Source organism: Arvicanthis niloticus, chromosome 2, assembly GCF_011762505.2.
Source record: "Arvicanthis niloticus isolate mArvNil1 chromosome 2, mArvNil1.pat.X, whole genome shotgun sequence".
Lineage (NCBI taxonomy): Eukaryota > Metazoa > Chordata > Mammalia > Rodentia > Muridae > Arvicanthis > Arvicanthis niloticus.
The window spans coordinates 115,402,667-115,420,345 of NC_047659.1; the positions used below are offsets into that span (position 1 = coordinate 115,402,667).

The following is a 17,679-nucleotide window of genomic DNA, read 5'->3' on the forward strand; positions in this document are numbered from 1 at the left end:
CTGGTGATAGAAATATTTTTTTAACATTTTAATTAGTGTCTTCAGAGAACTCCACAAACGTATTGAAGCCATAAAATAGGAATCAGCTGCTGTTTTTAATTTTTACAGAAATCATGGAGAGTATAAAGGAGACTTTTAAAATTAAAAAAAAATAGTGTTGACAATGCAAAAGTCAATGTAATTATACATGAGAGAATTTTAAAAGAAGAAAGTGGGGACTACGCGTGTAACTAAGAATGTAGACTTTTTGCTTGGTGTACATGAAGCCCTGGGTTCAGTCCTAAAACTGGACATGGTGATACATGTCTGAAATCCTAGCACTCAGGAAATAGAGATAGAAAACTCAGAAGGTCACAATTATCCTCAGCAACATAGCCAGTGTGAGGCCAGTCCGCACTGCATCAGACACCATGGGATAAGAGGAGAGCAGAAAGACGGTGATCTAAACATCCTTGTTCCAACTACTTGTGGAATCAAGAGATGTTCCAGAAAGTACAGTGGGAACAGTGTGGTTAAACAAGGGAGGAGTGAAGGAGTGAGACTATAGTCCCTCTGAATCATGTGACTGTCATCCCTGTTGTCTGTCTGTCTGTTCTCTGAAGTCTGGAGTTCAGTGTGCTTCTGGGCTATGTTGCAATGTGTTCCACATCCCGGCACCTGGCACTCTGTGGAAAATAGAGAAGAGAAATGTGATCTTTCAGAGTGGGACAGTGGAAGGTCACGTGAATAATCTGAGGATGTGTTTGTTCGGGATAGGAACCCTTGCAAGGGTGGTGACTACTGCAATGAGAAAAGATGTAATAGCCATAATGAACAGTGACAGAAGCCAGGAGTGCTCTGGCAGTTGCTACAAGGAAGTCAGCACTCCTGGTGATTGTTTTGGTAACCACTGAGTCATGCGCAATACATATATGAGATGTCACTGCTTAAACATCTTCTGAAGGAGAGTTCAGTGTGAAAAGGTAAAAGAGCTTCTCTTTTTACACAGTTATTATATTGAGCATCAGACTCACTTTGATAGTGTAACCTGCTAGGGTATTGACTACCATTTTGGAACAGTCATCCCTGATCTTGATGACATGGAAGATGGCACAGGCCACGGTCCAGAACATGTGTGCATTCACAAGAAGTGTGTCTATACGCCAATTTAAATAAGTGATTGTCCACAAAGAGACCTACCGTATGAACCTTTACAGAGCCAGCAACCTGCCTAACTCCTGAAGGAGTCTAGGTCTGTATGTAGTCTGTACATATGCAAGGCCAAGGCAGAGAAGCTCCCACTTTACACTTCTTAGTACATGTATATGATATACATACACACACAAGCATATATATATATATATATATATATATATATATATATATATCTCAAACACCACTTCTTAGTACATGCATATGCATATATATATATAACCACTGCCATTGTAACTATTGGTGCTGTTGGTGAGACCCACAACACTACCAAGTAGGTGGCACAGGAGGGAGTGTTCCCATCTTCTGTGAGAAAAGAAAAAAGGAAAGGAAGCTACAACATAACAATAAAAGATTATGGGGGGTGTTACAGAAGACTAATGGAATGTGAAATAGAAGCAGAACCATCAAATATATAGAAGCTTTAGTAACCAGCACAGCCAAATGTTAAATGTATGAGAGGGAATGGTGTATAATATAACTTACCCAAGTCTTTATTTCTCATGGTAGGATTCAACAGATCACTGAAGGGGCTAAATCAGGAGTTTTTAAGAGCTTTTGATTTGGCATTATATAAACTGAAACTAAACGATCCCAAAATGAAAATAATTACAAGTGTATATATCATTCTGGGCCACTGGAGAGGTTAATTAAGAACTGGGTGTATTTCACTGTAGAACACCAAATACCATTTAGTTTTAAATGTGTCTGTTTAATTTTTAATATAAGACTAAAATCCTCAAAAGGACCCTTAGGGAATAAATTTTAAATGTCCAGGGAAGGAAGATGGAAGAGTGACAAGAGACACAGAGACAATGGAGATGCCTATATGGTTCTACGTGGTTACATATGGTCATATAGGCATAGCATGCTGGGAAACGTTCTGGAGCTATTATATGTCATTGCACTTGATCCTCACAAGAGCCTGTGATGGGGGACCTATTAATGTCATTATTCCACTCTTGTGGATGATGAAAATAGGATACCAAGACATGAAATGATAGCTTTCCCAAGCCCAGACAACTCATAAGTGTTACCTGTGACATTTACTTTGTGCTGCGGAATCTGGCCCTGTGTTTCCCTGCGACTGCCACTATGCCTCAGTCCTGCTGGCACTGTGTGTCATTTTCTTGTGTTCTTCAATGAGAAAACCAGATAAAAAGAAAGGAGCAAGTTATTTAGGGTCAGTTTGGTGACACCTTAAGTAGCCAATGCAGAGCGATAACCCACGGTAAGCATGGAAACCCTTTAAGTGATACTTAACTTTAAGTGATATTTAAGTGATATAGTAACTACTATACTGAGTAGTTACCCTCAGTGAGCAAGATGTGGTGGACCAGGAAGACTATTGCTCTTGTTAAATTCAGTTATATATATGCATAACGCCAGGATTAGAGGATTAGTGTGTCTGTGTGGGGGTATGTGCACATGATAGCAGATGTCTGAGAGACCTGAACTCTGCTTCTCTGTGAGATCAGTGCATGCTTTTAGTAACTGAGTCTTCTTTCCAGCCACTTGAGGTGTTTTTTTCTAATCATAATTGCACATATTTTTAAATTATAATTTAATTTTGAAATTAATATTATATAAAAAAAACTATATATCCCCCTTCCTTTCCCCTTTCTGCCTGCGGTAGCAGGAGAGCTACTTCTGAGGCCATGAGAGCTGGAGAGCTGGCCCTGCCTGTCACATGTGGCAGTGACCTGTTTGGTTTGATTTGCTTTGGTTTGGTTCCTAAGACAGTCTCCCTACATAGCCCTGGCCTTTCCTGCCACTCACTATGTAGACCAGGCTGGCCTCAAATTCACAGAGATCCACCTGCCGCTGTTCATTTTGTCTCCAGGATTAAAGATAATTTACATACATATATACATACATACATACATACATACACACACACATATACATATACATCTATATTTAAAGGTGCTTTTTAAATTTTTTGTTGTTTTTCTGAAAGCAAATACATTTAGTTGTTCTAACTTTATTCTTCTATCTTGTTTGAAATGTCTTGTCTTCTGACTAAGGTCCTTCTGAGGCTCAACTAAAAGGCCTTCCTCATCTTGTTTCAGAGGACTTCAGTAGACATAGAAGTTGCTGTTATCTAACAGATACAAATGCCTTCTACAATGTAGTAAAATGTGTACTTACTACCAAGGGACTGACCAGGTGGGTTGCAGCTATCTAGACCTGGCTCAGCGTGAACCTCAAGTGTCAGCCTAGTCATCCTTAAATGACAATGTTAAAAAACAAAATTGAGGGAAAAAAAACATGACAGTGATTGGCATATAAGAAGCAGGGATTTTTTTTAAAGGATTTATTTATATTTATTTTGCGTATATGTTTTGCCTGCATATATGTCTTTGAATCACGTGCATGCAATAAGTACCTATAGAAGGTAACACCTGCAGAAGAAGGTGTTGGATAGCCTGGAGTCGGAATTACAGACAGCTGAGGCTGACCATGTGGGTGCTCAGAATGGAACCCAGGCCTGCATGAGCAGTCAGTTCTCTTAACTGCTGAGCCATTGCTACAGCCCCTAAGAAGCAATTTTTAATGTTAACCATTACAGTACAGGGAAGAGTCTGATCTCTTTGAAAACAGCCTAATATACCAGATCCCCAAAGAACTCACATCATTCAGAGAGGTCATATTTTCTGGAAAGGAGATAGAGAACTGTGATGTAAATGATGCTAGGAAGCTTGGTAAGGCAGAGGGGTTCTGAGACCCCAGAAATTCAGTGGGTACACACCTGAAATGGCCCTCCATGCTTCCTGCCAGATTCCTGGCCTGGAACATGTGCCACACTTCCCACATAAGGAAACATGACCTGTGGTCACATAGACCCAGAACAGAGTTCTCCATGCTAATGAGGTACCTAGAGGCCCTGAGAGTTTAGCCAATAAGCACCTAGATATTCCTCCCTGCTGAAGGTATTTAATCTCTGGTCCACCTTGAGAAGCTGGTATGCATCCATTTTCCACAATGAATAGTCAATAAACAGTTTAGAACCATAGACTGTCTTTTATCAAGAACCACATGTGGGGAGCATGGAGAAGACTGTCTACAAAGCGTTGTCGAAATCTCCTGTAGAAGGCCCATCTGTGCTTCTAGACAACTGTTCGATACCTTCACCACTAAGCTAAACTGGAGCTCCCAATTCCCCCTCAGCCCCCAGCTAAATGCAGTCCTCAGCCCACACCCTCCGCTTCCCAACTCCTCACAACTTAGTGATGCCAGGAGTTTGGGAGCAGATCCTTCATTTCTGACTCCTCTGTACAGCACCCCAGGGATGACTGCGTGCCTAGGGGTCTGGGAACCCTAACTTCAGCTTTCCACACCTTAGACTGCATTTTCCCACCCCCTGAGCGGTGTCCAGGCACTTCCCTTAAAGCCCAGTGCCCAGCATGGGACAAATGCAGTCGAACTCCCAGCGTTTCACCTTCCTACTGGCCAGCCATGCCCAGCAGCGGGAAGAACTCAAACCCACAGGGAACTATAATTAAGACCTCTTTTTGCAAATGTTCTTTTCTCCTAATATATCCATATACAAGATTTCTTTCTTTCCACAACTTAGGAACATCTCATCCACTCTTTTGTGGGTTCTCACACATTGCTATGGATCTAATGCAGGTGAATATTACCACTCCAGATGGGAAACTGAAGTGATCCAAGAGATAAACAATTTGTATGCTACTGGTCACGTAGCACTGTAATGGAAAATAGTGGGGAGAGACACAGGTTGTGCAACCACATGCTTTGAAAATGATAGAGTAAGAGGGGGAAGGACACTGTCTCGGGATCTCATCTTCTTTGACACATTATAATTATAATAGAAGCCACTTATTCCTATTACTGGACTTTCTGCCTGCCGTTTGATTGCAGTTACAGTTCTGTGGAAAGATGCTAGCTACTCTCTACCTATATAGACTTCATTTATAACTGTTATCAGTTAGATAACACAATGCCTCGGTGTGTTATTGTTTAAAAAGCATTCAGCTCTTTCGGGGGACACTTTTGGTTTTGGTTTTGGCTTGTTGTTTGTTGTTTTGGTTTTAGGTTTGAGTTTTATTTGGGGTGTTTTGTAGATGATTTATTTATTGGTTGCATTCGTCACCCAGTTCCCTCAAGTTTCTGCCCAATTATTTAATACAGACCAAGCCCGGATGTTCCTGACACACCACTGTGTTTGAATTCTCAATTCGTTTAATGTGAGGGGATAATGTCCTCCAAGCCCACATTATAAAATGTCCTTGGGTTCAATTAGGCCTGGCTGCAAGACTGATTCATGAGCTTCACCTGCTCTCCCCACCCTGAGTCACAAAATGTACTTAAAATAGACTGGCTGCAATTCAACTGGAGCCAGATGAGCCACAGACAGAGCAACTGGTATTGTTTGTTATAAAAATATCACCATACACCTCTGAGGAACACAGCCCGAGTCCTCACCCCAGGGAGGATAGATAGATGCCTCCCTCCTACCCGGCGTTCAAACACCAGAAGAGTTTGAGTTGAGCATTGCGATCAATCACATTTATTCCTTAAACACAGACTCCGTTTTAAGTCAGATTACCACCTAATATGGCAACAAGCCCACCCTTTGGCAAACACTACGGCAAATATACACAAAGCCCACTTGGTGCTTTAAATGATGAAATCAGAGAACCTTGGATTTTTCCGGATGTGAAATGGAGATTTCCAATTCCAAATTCAAATCCATATCCAAGCTTGTGTTCTGAAAATGATAGCTGCTTCTCTTTTATTTCTGTCTCATTTGTTCTAGGCTATTACTTTTCAGAGCAAGTAGGGGTAAGAGGACCTTCAGTTCCTCCAAGATTTCTTTATCCACCATCTAATACCAAAGAAAGTCCCCTCCCCTAATCTGATAATGTGTTAGACAGTGAATGCTAATGTAAGATCTGTAAGATCGTGTATCATTTGAGGGAAGGCCCAATTTCTAGGAACTTAAACTCGCATCCTGTGTGTGGTTGTGCCGTCTAATTAATGAAGTCACATGATATGGATGGATGCTCCATTTTACTCCACTTCAAATGCATAGGAGCTCCAGGCCATCCTGGAGGCCAAGCCCTCTGCTGACCTGTTACAGACCAGAGCACCAAAATGATCCCTCAAATTTGAGACTGTCCTATTATGTTATGTAAATGAGAATATATTATATTATGTAAATGAGAATACATTTCTGTAAAATATATCTGGTGCTAATTTGAAGGGTGTCCATTTTTAAATAAGTTCTAGTCTGGATTTTTTTTTCCTGTTCTCTTTCAGTGAAGGGAGCTTATGAAGGAGCAGGAATTTTCTTACTTGGTTCTATATACAGTAAAAAGAGATGTCTCCCAGGCAGGACTGATACTTACAACAGATGAAGTAAAAAACCCCTATACAAGCAGAGCCTCTCATTTGTAGTGTCATTCTACACACACACACACAGAGAGAGAGAGAGAGAGAGAGAGAGAGAGAGAGAGAGTGTCAATCGCCAACTTGAAGATCCTAGTTAGCTTGCTTTGCCCAGTGTATCATATCCAGACCCTACTGGTCAGGGAAAGGGGCTGAAGGGCTGTGGTTCTCTCTCTAGCTCCTTACTCTCTGTGTTTTTCATTTCTATCTATAATTCTAACTTTGGAACCCACTGTCCTCTAGCAGACACTGTAAATGCGTATACATTGCCTGGCCATGCCAGTTAGAGGCAGACTCTGATGATTCTGCAATGGCCTGCAGGATAACTGCTAACAACAGCTCCAAAACAATCGATTTTCCCTTAGTTAATCTCAGCTTCTCCTACCTGAGTTCCTATCGGTAGAGTGAAAATGGACCAAGAGACACATGATTTCTAGCCCCCACCTCCTTTTTTAGTGAAGAGACAATTATATCTCCAAACACCTACAACTAAGGAGACCAACCTCAAGGCTTCCATCTCCAAAAGGTAAAAGAGGGTCATAAACTTTGATGAGAAGAAATTACATCCTTGTTTCTACTAGCCACCCATGTCCAGCACTTCATCTCATTATGAAGAAGATAGCACCCGTGGCATAGTCAGCCATGGGAACGTGGATGCTCTCGTGCTGCATTACAGTCACTGCAGGTACCTTCAACCTCTTTCCCCATCCAGCCGGACTCTGGAGCAGTTAACTCCTCTCATAAAAGACTTGATCTTGATTACAAAGAAGTTGTCTAGTGTGTGTGTGTGTGTGTGTGTGTGTGTGTGTGTGTGTGTGTGTGCGCGCACTCATTGAATTCTGGTGTAAATTCACATTTTCAATTAGAGGAGACACAGCCAGTATTCTTCCCATAACCCGTTATCTTAACAGTGCGATTCCCCTGACCTGATCTCCAACTGTAAACCTACATTTCTTTTCCTGAGGGCTCTCCCTTGCCACTGTATTTTTGACCCTTCTGGGTTAAACAGTATTAGGAAATTTAGCCCTTGAATGACTGAGCGTGAGAAGATAAGTAGCCCAGCGTTTTCTCTGCCTAGCTCCCCCTGGGGCTGAGCCTTGCTTGCCCACTTCTGTAACTTCCTTTTTTTTCCTTCTGCTACCTGCCCTACTTCCCCAACCTCCCAAAAATGTTTTCTAAGTCATCTTCCCATGTGCAATACTTGCAGTTCTGTTTCTTTCACTTAACAAATGTGGGTTAATGAACATACCCTAAAGATGCTACTTTTATTCAGGAAACTTGTATCAAGTACCTAGAACTAACAAATACCAGGCTAAGTGCTGATAAATCTGTGTCTGACTGTGACGGCAGATGCCCCTACACCTGGTCCTTGAATGGGCAAAGGGTCCCAGGGAAACAACCCCATAGACTAGCTGAAGCAGAGCGAACTGTGTACATCCTGGAGTGAAGGTGAACTCTGAAATAGCAGACAGGTTTACATTTATCACAAAAACACATAATGCATGCTGGAGGGAGATCATTCAGAAGCTTATTCTCTGTGCGCATCGTCCTGAGGTGGCCTCTTTAAATGGGCAGCAACTTGTTGACTTGTCTACTGTTTTTCTTGTGTAAACTAGAGCTCAAAATGAGTTTTCTTAGAAAAAAAAATGTGAGTTTATTTTATGTTCCTATTGTGAAAATTAATAAATAGGCCAAAATTCATAGGATGGAGAGATGGCTTGGTGGGGAAAGTACTTCCTGCACAAGTATGACAACCTGGGTGTGCATCTCCAGAACCCAGGGGAGCAGCACAGCTAGGCAGTGTATGCGTGTAACAGCAGCTCTTGGAAGCAGAGTCAGGAGGATAGCGGGAGACTGCTGGGCAGTCAGTCTGGCTACTCAGCTTCAGTTTCAGTGAGAAACGCTGTCTCAAAAAGTAAGGTGGCTTGTGACAGAGGAACACAAGCACGCACTCGCACACATGAACACACACATACAAATAAAAAGACAAGAAAAAATACTCAGAAGCTCATATATTTTGAAAAAAATATCATGACATAACAAATGTCTAGAAAGCTTGAGACCTTTTAGATTCCAGTAGTTTTCCACTCCATAGAAATACTAGCAGCAAACTTGAAGAGTGCCAAAACTTCCAGGTAGAGGAAAAAGCTACACCAGGCTGTCTTCTGTCTAGACATAAGTGCCTGTGTCTCTACACTGTTTCAGGGGCTCCCAGAGCCCTGTCTTAGTTCCAGACTGTGTGGCTGTGTTTGCTGAGATAGAAATTGGCTGTAAAACTTATGTCAGCTTGGAATGAAACCCATATTATGGTCTTCCTAATCTTTTTTCCCATGAGGTTTGTGTGAAATAGTATTTCTCTGAGACAACAGCAACTTCATGTTGTACAATTAATGTGGTGTTTTGTCTGCTTTGATCGTTTTTTAAAAGAGGAAAGTGCTCACAAAATAAGAGGATTTAGCTTTTTAAAATATCATCAAGAAAAAAAATCATACATAGGATATTGAATTATATGCACATATACTTTATATTTACAAAGATATTCTGTTTTTATAATATATATAGATATGTGGAGAGTTACTATGTATAATCATATGCATAATTTTATTTATTGTAAAAAATTGCTTTTAACCTCTGTGATGAATCCAGAATCCCAAAAGAGAGAAGATTATGTTTTTCTCTGTTTGGGAGGTATGATTTTTTTTTCTCATTTATACCACTCTGAAATGAAATGGAATTATAAGAAGGGAATTGAAGCTGCATATTCAGTCAAGAATGTGTGAAATGCACTCCAGAAATAGCAAGGAAATATCAAGATGAAATTCCAGCTGGGAGGGATTCCTCCAGCTATGGGGGTGGGGCAGAGCCTCTAGCCAGGTTTCAAAGGAGTTTGCCATTGGATGTTCTTTTGCAATCCCCGCCATCTGTACCACTGATTAATGAGGACAAGGGCAGCATTACTCACTGTCAGTTTTCTCCCAGGGTCTTGTTCTGGACTCTTCACCAGGATGATTTGTCTCGCCTCCTTTTCATCCTTGTGTGACAGCCACTTGTCACTCTGCTTGGCTTGGGTGACACCTGCAGACAGATGCACAAAATCTTCTCTTTTAGCTCAGGGGTACCAATGTGTCCGTCTCCACTAGGAAATATGTTCAGGGCGTGAGTCAGATGGATACCACCTCCATCCTCCCCTGAGGAGCACAGGGAATTGTGCGGACTCTATAGGGTTTATGTAGCCATGTTTACAGAAAATGAAACCATTACCAAGCAATGGCAGAGGTTTTGTTTTTGAGAAGTAGACAGATGGACCAGTAGTTGCCATGTGCATTTAACTAACTTTCTCCCTCCTAGTACATGCCCACCCATACCTGCCATCCGTATGCTTTGATCATTCAACCTGTATCTCCCTGAAGCACCTTATTTCTAAACTGAACTATGCTGTTTTGTCTCTTAAGCTCTAGCGTCTGTCTCTTAGCTACATTTCCAAGACTCTTGTCCTAACAGTGTAAAGTAATGGAGGAAGGCAACCCCCTCTCCACAGGAGGCAATTCAAGGGGCATCTGTTCTTTTAAGCTTTGCTTCCTGTGAGGTACTGTATAGCACGCTGTGCAGAGGACTTACAACTTAAACTTCCTCCATTTGGATTTTAATTCTCCCCTAATTCTACTGGCACAACCTTGGTCAAATCCCTCAGTTTCTCAAAGCTCCAATAGCTGGTAAGAGAGAGCAAGGGAAGAGTCAGGCCCTGACGCTACTAATGGTACTCTGCTATGCTTGCAGACAGGAGCCTAGCACAACTGTGATCTGAGAGGCTTCATCCAGCAGCTGATGGAAACAGATGCAGAGACCCAAAGCCAAACATTAGGTAGAGCTCAGGAAGTCTCATGGAAGAGTGGGAGAAGGATTGAGAGAGTTGGAGGGGTCAGAGACACCACAAGAAGACCTACAGAGCCAACTAACCTGGGACCCTGGGGATTCAAAGCAACTGAACCACCAACCAAAGTACATGCATGGACTGGACCTAGGTCCCCCTATATATATGTAACAGATGCACAGCTTGGTCTTCATGTGGGTCCCCCAGCAATTAGAATGGTGGAGGGGGTGGGGGCTGTCTCTGACTCATACTCTGTGGCCTGCCTTTGTATCCCTTTGCCCTAGCTGGGCTACCTAGTCTGGCTTCAGTAGAAGAGGATACACTTAGTCCTGCTGAGATGTAATGTGCCAGGGTAGGTTGGAACCAGGTTGGGGGACTTCCCTTCTTTAAGGAGAAGGGGAGGGGCAATAAGAAAATGGGGGGTGTGAAGGTAGGACGAAGAGGAGAGGAGAGGAGAGGAGAGGAGAGGAGAGGAGAGGAGAGGAGAGGAGAGGAGAGGAGGGGCTGCAGACTGGATAAAGTGATTAAACAAACAAATAGAGAAAAAAGAAAACAAACTCTAGCACACTAGGTTGGTGTGCAGATTGTATAAAATAGCCATTTCCATCCCTTGGTTGCAGAGTTGGATAAATATGGTCATTGTCAGTGAATGATGGTATCAGAAAGTTAGACAGAAAGGACAGGAGTCTCTAATAGAGCCTTCACTGTATCCGGAGTGGAAGGTTTGGATATAAACCTTCTCTCAGTTCCCTCCTGAGGAGAGAGATTATTTCCTGGTTTGACTCCTTTTGACTGTGCTCCAAGTTCACCCACTCTGTGGCAGGGAAATTGGTTTTATAACATGTTACATCTTAATCTGGGCCTGAATTTTGTCCACAGTCCAGATGCTAAAGACAATTCATAATGAGAGAAAACGTATTAGAGTCTGCTCAAATTTGACATCTGGACTCAGTGTACGGTTCATTTCCTGCGTCAGTACATCTCAGTGGGCAATTTATATTACACGTTCCTGTTTTTATTAAGGTTATATATGCAGAGTGTTTAAGCAGGGAACCAGTTATTGACAACTCTGTATGGAAAATAGCCATCTTCCAGCCCCATCAGAACAAATTTCCCACTAATGTGGCTGTTCTTGATATTGGCTATGAAATCTCTAAATACCATGCTGAGGTGACAGCTACTGAGTTTCAGTCAAAAGTGTTCTGTATTGACTTTATGGCATGGAAGAGGAGCCATCAGCCCCAGCAGTCCCAGTGTTGTCCTCAAAGACTTGAATCAAACCTTTGATTATACAACCATCTACTTGATTTCATCACAACTGTGCATCCACTCTTTACAACTTATAACATGCATTAATAACCTTTCGGGGACAGTTCTTTTTTCCTAGTAGTTTATGACTGTCTATTTATTTCTGTTTGGCTTAAGTTTGAATTCTTTTGCAGATAGGGTCTTACCACATAGCCCAGACTGGCTTTAAACTCACAGTCCTCCAGCCTCAGCTTCCCAAGTGAAGGGATTACACCACCACACTCAGCTACAATGGCCTTGATTTTGGTTTTGCTCGAGTGCTGAGTTTTCTACCTTCTGTTCCTAGAACTCTCAAACCTCCGTGTGTGTGTGTGTGTGTGTGTGTGTGTGTGTGTGTGTGTTCCAAATTATCAGGAATGTTGTCTTTTTTCCTTGTGGCACATTTCTTCTGGTGTCTTCCAATCTTCTCCAATCTGGCTAGGCACCTTCTAAACTTGAAGCAATTTTTTTTTAAATTTTACATTTTATCTTCCTGCTATAATTTTTCTTTGCCATCATTCTAGAAATATCCTTCCCTACTTATTACAGAATCTAGTTGCTAAGTTCATGGTCTTTTGTAACACATTCTCTATGTAATTCTTATTTTGAAGAAGTGTGCCCTCTGGGAATGTCTGGTTAGTAATGAAGCATCAGGGACAAATTCTTAAGGGAACTAAACTTTACATTTATTCTTCTCTCACTTTTAACTAATAAATTTGTTGTACAAACCAACTTTCAGGTAAAATAATCTCTCTCTCTCTCTCTCTCTCTCTCTCTCTCTCTCTCTCTCTCTCTCTCTAATTTTAAAGACATTATACAGTTCCTTATGGTTTCCCATGTCTTTGTTGAGAAATCAGGTGTCAAACTGATTTTGATCCTTTATATCTACCTACCTACCTACTCCCTACCTCCCTATCTTTCTATCTCCCTACCCTTCTGCCTTCCTCTCCCTTTCCAGCCCTCCCCCTATTTCTCTCCCTCCTTCCCCCTTTCACCCCTTCCCCTTCCCCCCTCTGCCCCCCCTTCCTCCTTCATCTTTCTCTGTCTCAATTCTAAAGCCTGTTCTTGGCCAACTGCTGTGAAGTTTTGTGACCACACATTTGTAGAGTTAATCTAAGTGAATAATTTGGATTATATTTTTGTTTTGTCGTTGTCTGTTGTGTTACATACTGGAGAGTCTTTTGACTCTGAAAATGAAGTCCTCAACTTCTGGAAGTTGCTCGTGGACCATGTGCTTGGTCATCTCCTCCCTGTGTACCTGTTTCCTGAACTGCTGTCACTCGGGCGCTGCCGCTCTTAGTTTTGTTAAGATGAGGGATAGATAGTATCCAGGCTGTTAAAGTGAGGGAGGAAGTCTGGGAATGACATTCTTAAATAGTCTTTTAGTTGTCTTATTTCAAGGTCTATCTGTGGCCTGACTTCTGAATTTTCTACAAAGCGGGATGAGAAACCAATTATTCCTCTGCTTTTCAGATCTGTGTTGCTCACAGATCATCTCTATTCTTTTGTGACTTGTGAGTTTATGGCTCATTTTAAAAATATCTGGATTGTCGTATGGTCACAGTATAATAAGAAAGAGCAAAGGCTGTAGCTTGAGTTCAATCTGCCATCTCAAAGCCCAAGCAGTTCACAAAAAGAAGTTCATAACTGATATTTGTCTCAAGCTGTAAATTCGTTTGCCCGATTATAATAAACTGAATAAATACCCAAGACCTTTTGCAACCCGCTGACAAATGAGCAGTTTAGTTCAATTTATTCTATTCCGTCCATGGTGAGTGATGAGCAGAGCTTCAAGAGGCCACAGTCTCAGGGAGAATGATGAAAGGGTAAAGAAAACTCTGGAATTATTCTGCAGCAATTGCCACGGAGTGAGTCTCTGCTGGACAGCCCTGTCATCATTAACTTAAATCAGCCAATACAAAACCTAATGAGGAAAATTAGCTATGGAAATAGCTACATGTCAGTATACTAAGTGGAAGAGTGTACTAATGGGAAGAGGCTGCCCTAGCTTTTGTATTACTTGAATATAAAAAGCCTTCTCTCTCTTTACTTTGCCTGGTCTTTGATGCTGACCCAAACAGTTGGGGTCAGCAGAGGTGTAAGAGAGCACCTCACTTTGGGGATCCCTTTTTCAGGTGTACTGGTATAGCACGTTCCTCTCAGTGGCCTACCTGGGAGTGTTCACATTGGTGGTGTCTGTTTTTACTTACTAGTCCCAGAATAAAAGCAGCCAAACAAATGTCCTGCGACCACGAGTTAAGTGATACTCTTCTGGAGAAGGGAATAATCCGCCCACTGCCGACATGGTTCTGTGGGCTTTCCCATGTTTCTCTGTACACGTCTGCCAAGGTAGAGCTAGAAGTCCCCTAAAAAGATACTTTGAAGGATTTACAGGGGGAAAATGGCTTGCCCACATCTGCCTGTGATGTCCTGGCTTTCCAGCTGTGGTTATTTCAACAAGACTCCTTTTCTGTATTTTTAATTTCTATTTTTAAATTCTGGTTAAGTGTGGTCAGTTACTAACAGATCTAGCTGCATAGTAGATAAAAGAAGCTGGAGGGTCTACAGGGGCCTATCTGCCTTCTGAAGTATAGCAGCCACCCAGTCCAGATGCTCATCCCATGTTGACTAAAGCATAAGTTCAAACCTGTTACTTTTTTCACAAAAGATGTAAGACACCTATAGTGAACATCTTTGCCCGGGGCCCCACCTTGACCTTGGCCACACAGTTCCAGAACAACCCATCAGCCTGAGACGCTGGCTTTCCTTCTCTTCTTTCCAGAGGCCAGACCTAAATCACGGTGGCACAAGTCTCTTGAGCCCTCCCATTTTTCATAATGAGTCATTTCCTGTCAGTCCACCTGCTGTGTCTGCTTTTCAAAGATCCATTCTAATACATCTAAAGCCCTTCGATAGATCCCAGCTGATAGGCAGATTGATCAGGGCCAGACAGCAGACAGACTTGAGTCTCCGTCTCTGGTTTATTGCTGGCCAAGAAATACAGATGACTCTACTGAAGTTGAAAGGGGAAAGGCAGCCTTTCTCTTCTCTCTGGGTCTCCATGCAGGACAAGTGCTGGCAAGGGTCCCACTGTCTTGTTTGAGTAGCCTGACAGCCTGTTTCCTGTTTGTCCCCCTTACTCTTTAGGTCGTGGCGCTTTCCTCCTGGTGCCTGCTGAGGGATTCCATCTACTACACGCTGTCTGTGGTCGCACTCATTGTGGTAAGTTGTTTTTACCATTTTAGTTCCGTCTTGCCCGGATACCACACAGGACAGTGTAAGACTTGTCAGCGTGGCATTTCTCCCAAGGACATAGTGACTAATGAGCAAGTTTGTGTCTCTGTGCAGAGACAGTTTTTCTTTCTATTCTGACTACCCAACTTGGAAATGACTTGGAGTCACCCTTTTCCTCCAACTCCCCTCGATGCCTTTTACCTAATTTTCCTGTAGATTCCACCTCGTAAAGATGCCCCCACTTCACTTGGGGCTTCAGTCCTAACCTAAATGGACATATCAGCTGTGCTGCAGTCTTGATGAGTCAAATTACAACATGGAAGGACTTCTGTCAGGTACTACCCTCCCCTCTCTTATCCCCAGTAAATCCTCAGAGCCATCTAAGAACCCCCTCCAATGTTCTTCCCTTGTTTAACTGAGCAGAAGAAGCAAAACAGAACACATAAGAGTAGGTGATCACAAATAGAGGAAACCAATAGGAATCAGGAGACATGACTCCTAACGACAGTCTTCTCCGGTGACAGTTAATTCTTTGTGTCAACTTGGCTGGACTAGTCAGTGGTACATTATTTCTGGGTGTTTCTGTGTCATTGTCACAATACCTGACAGACACAACATAAAAGTGGAAAGATTTGCTTTGGCTCAAAGTTTCAGAGGGTTTCAAGCCAGCATGGCAAGGCAGGAGGGATGACCATGGTGGTGGGAGCCTGTGTCAACATCATGATGGATTCAGACACAGAGAACAAGATGGGAGCAAGTGGCCAGGCTGTTACCCTCCAAGGCCTGACTCTGGTGTCATATTTCCATCTGCTGGGCCTCACTTCCTCAGCCATATAGAGAACAAGTGATCAAAACATGTGGGATAGTTCAGGTTCAAGCTATAATATGCTCTGTCCATACTCAAAACATTTATACCAATAGAATTAAAACAGAAGACCACTCTCACCAAGGTGAGTGTGTGTCAGCCAGCACCTCATGCACCTAAATGGAACATGTCAGAGGATAGTGAATGTGTTCTTCCTGCTTTAGCAGAGTCATCTGTCTTCCTGTGCCCTTGGACATTGGTGCTTTCAGCTCTTGGGCCTTCCATCTCAAAGAGGGAAATGGCCCATCGACTCTTTGCTTGTCATGTCTTTTGGCTTACTCCCCAACTATACTATCATCTTTTAGGTGGCAGATGTGAGCCAATACTTCATAATTAATATGATATATACAGATGACATGTATATGTCTATTGGTTCTGAGTGTCTAGAAGACCATGACTATGATATCTTCTTACTAGAGGCATTGACCTTAGAGAAGCTCCTCTCTCTGGGTTTTCCTTTTCTCATCTATGTATCAGAACTAGATGGCCTGCTTCACAAAGCACATTCCTGTAGGTTGTTTGGGGTTGGAGACTATCACAAGGTTTGTCCTTGAAACTAAGCTACATATGTCCTCAAGTGTGCCCTCTGAGCTCTGGGGCTAAAACAGGAATTTCTGGCAGAAGCCAGACCCGTATCAGAAACAATTGTGTTCACCATGAGGGTCATAGCAATAGACTTCAGGACATCCATGAACTTTGTGTTTATTCTCAGCTGTTTTCTGTAGAAAAGGACTAGTCACTTCAAACCAAGAAGACTCTTTTAATGTCACCCCAGACTTTCCAAACACAGTTTCTGGTTAGCTTTGTCCTGCAAAGGACCCACACACACTGCTCACGTGGACTCCACTATCCTGCCTTTTTCTCATGCCTTTTGAAAATTATATTTTTTTAAGAGACATGGATGAATAGGGGATGCCAACCATAAGCAAATGCAACTGTCCACTGTGCTGAAGTTCAGAGAGATGACTAGACTCACAAACACAAGGCAATGACATGGAAAGGAGACAGTTGAGGTCTCCCAAGACACAGGCTCAGCCAGATCCACTCCTTAGAACAGTCTTGCTAGTGTCGGCTTTTAGCATAGATGCTTCCTGGACAGTGTGTGGAAGAACTTGTCTTCAGTCCAACTTATCCAGCCCTGCCTGAGATAAAGCAGATGTAATTGCTGCTAATGACGTGTGAAGAAATGAAGAGGCTTGGCTTCTGTGGGTCACAGGTGGACACACCCTCCTGAACTTGATCTTTGGGCCAAGCAACCATCCGCCCTGAGGCTACAGTACATAAATCACAAAGCTGAGACAGCTGAACACGCTGGCTGCTGGGGCATCCCCGTGTTTCCTTCAGCAAGCCACAAACTGCAGCATCAAATTACTCTTTGCCATCAGCTGGAGACTTGGGCTGTGTGTTTACAGATGGGTTGTCAAAATGGGGTTTTTGTGTGTGTGTGACTTTGAGGAAAATTGCGTTTGTCTATTGTTAAGGAGAAGTAAAACAGATAAGATGGGAGTCTTCTGGGCTGAATATTAATTTATTACAAGTGAGATTCCTCAATTTTGATGAACATCCAAAATAATTGGCACTCTTATCTGAAATTTGGAAGTCACTGATTTCCATTCTTTGGGTTTTGGAAACCAGGAAATGGCATCTCAGCCTGCTTCATTCTTCACCACAGGCACTGTATTTTAAAAACTGTAACTTCTTTCTGTGGGTGGAGACCATTTGGGACACTGCTCTCTGCCATGTCCATGGGTATTTTCAAAGCCAATCCTGAAATTCTGAAAAAAACAAGATCATGATAGCTTGTACAACTTTAGTT

The 17,679-nt window shown here is 42.4% G+C and overlaps 1 protein-coding gene across 2 annotated transcripts in view; it reads left to right on the forward strand.

Moving 5' to 3' along the window:
• Window positions 1-17,679, forward strand: part of Slc24a3 (solute carrier family 24 member 3) — a 452,844-nt gene that overhangs the window by 380,045 nt on the left and 55,120 nt on the right. For both annotated transcript variants that reach the window (XM_034495053.2, XM_076929900.1), the window contains exon 7: window positions 14,912-14,986. In XM_034495053.2, coding sequence (XP_034350944.1) covers window positions 14,912-14,986 — 75 coding nt within the window. The remainder of the gene's footprint in view (window positions 1-14,911; window positions 14,987-17,679) is intronic.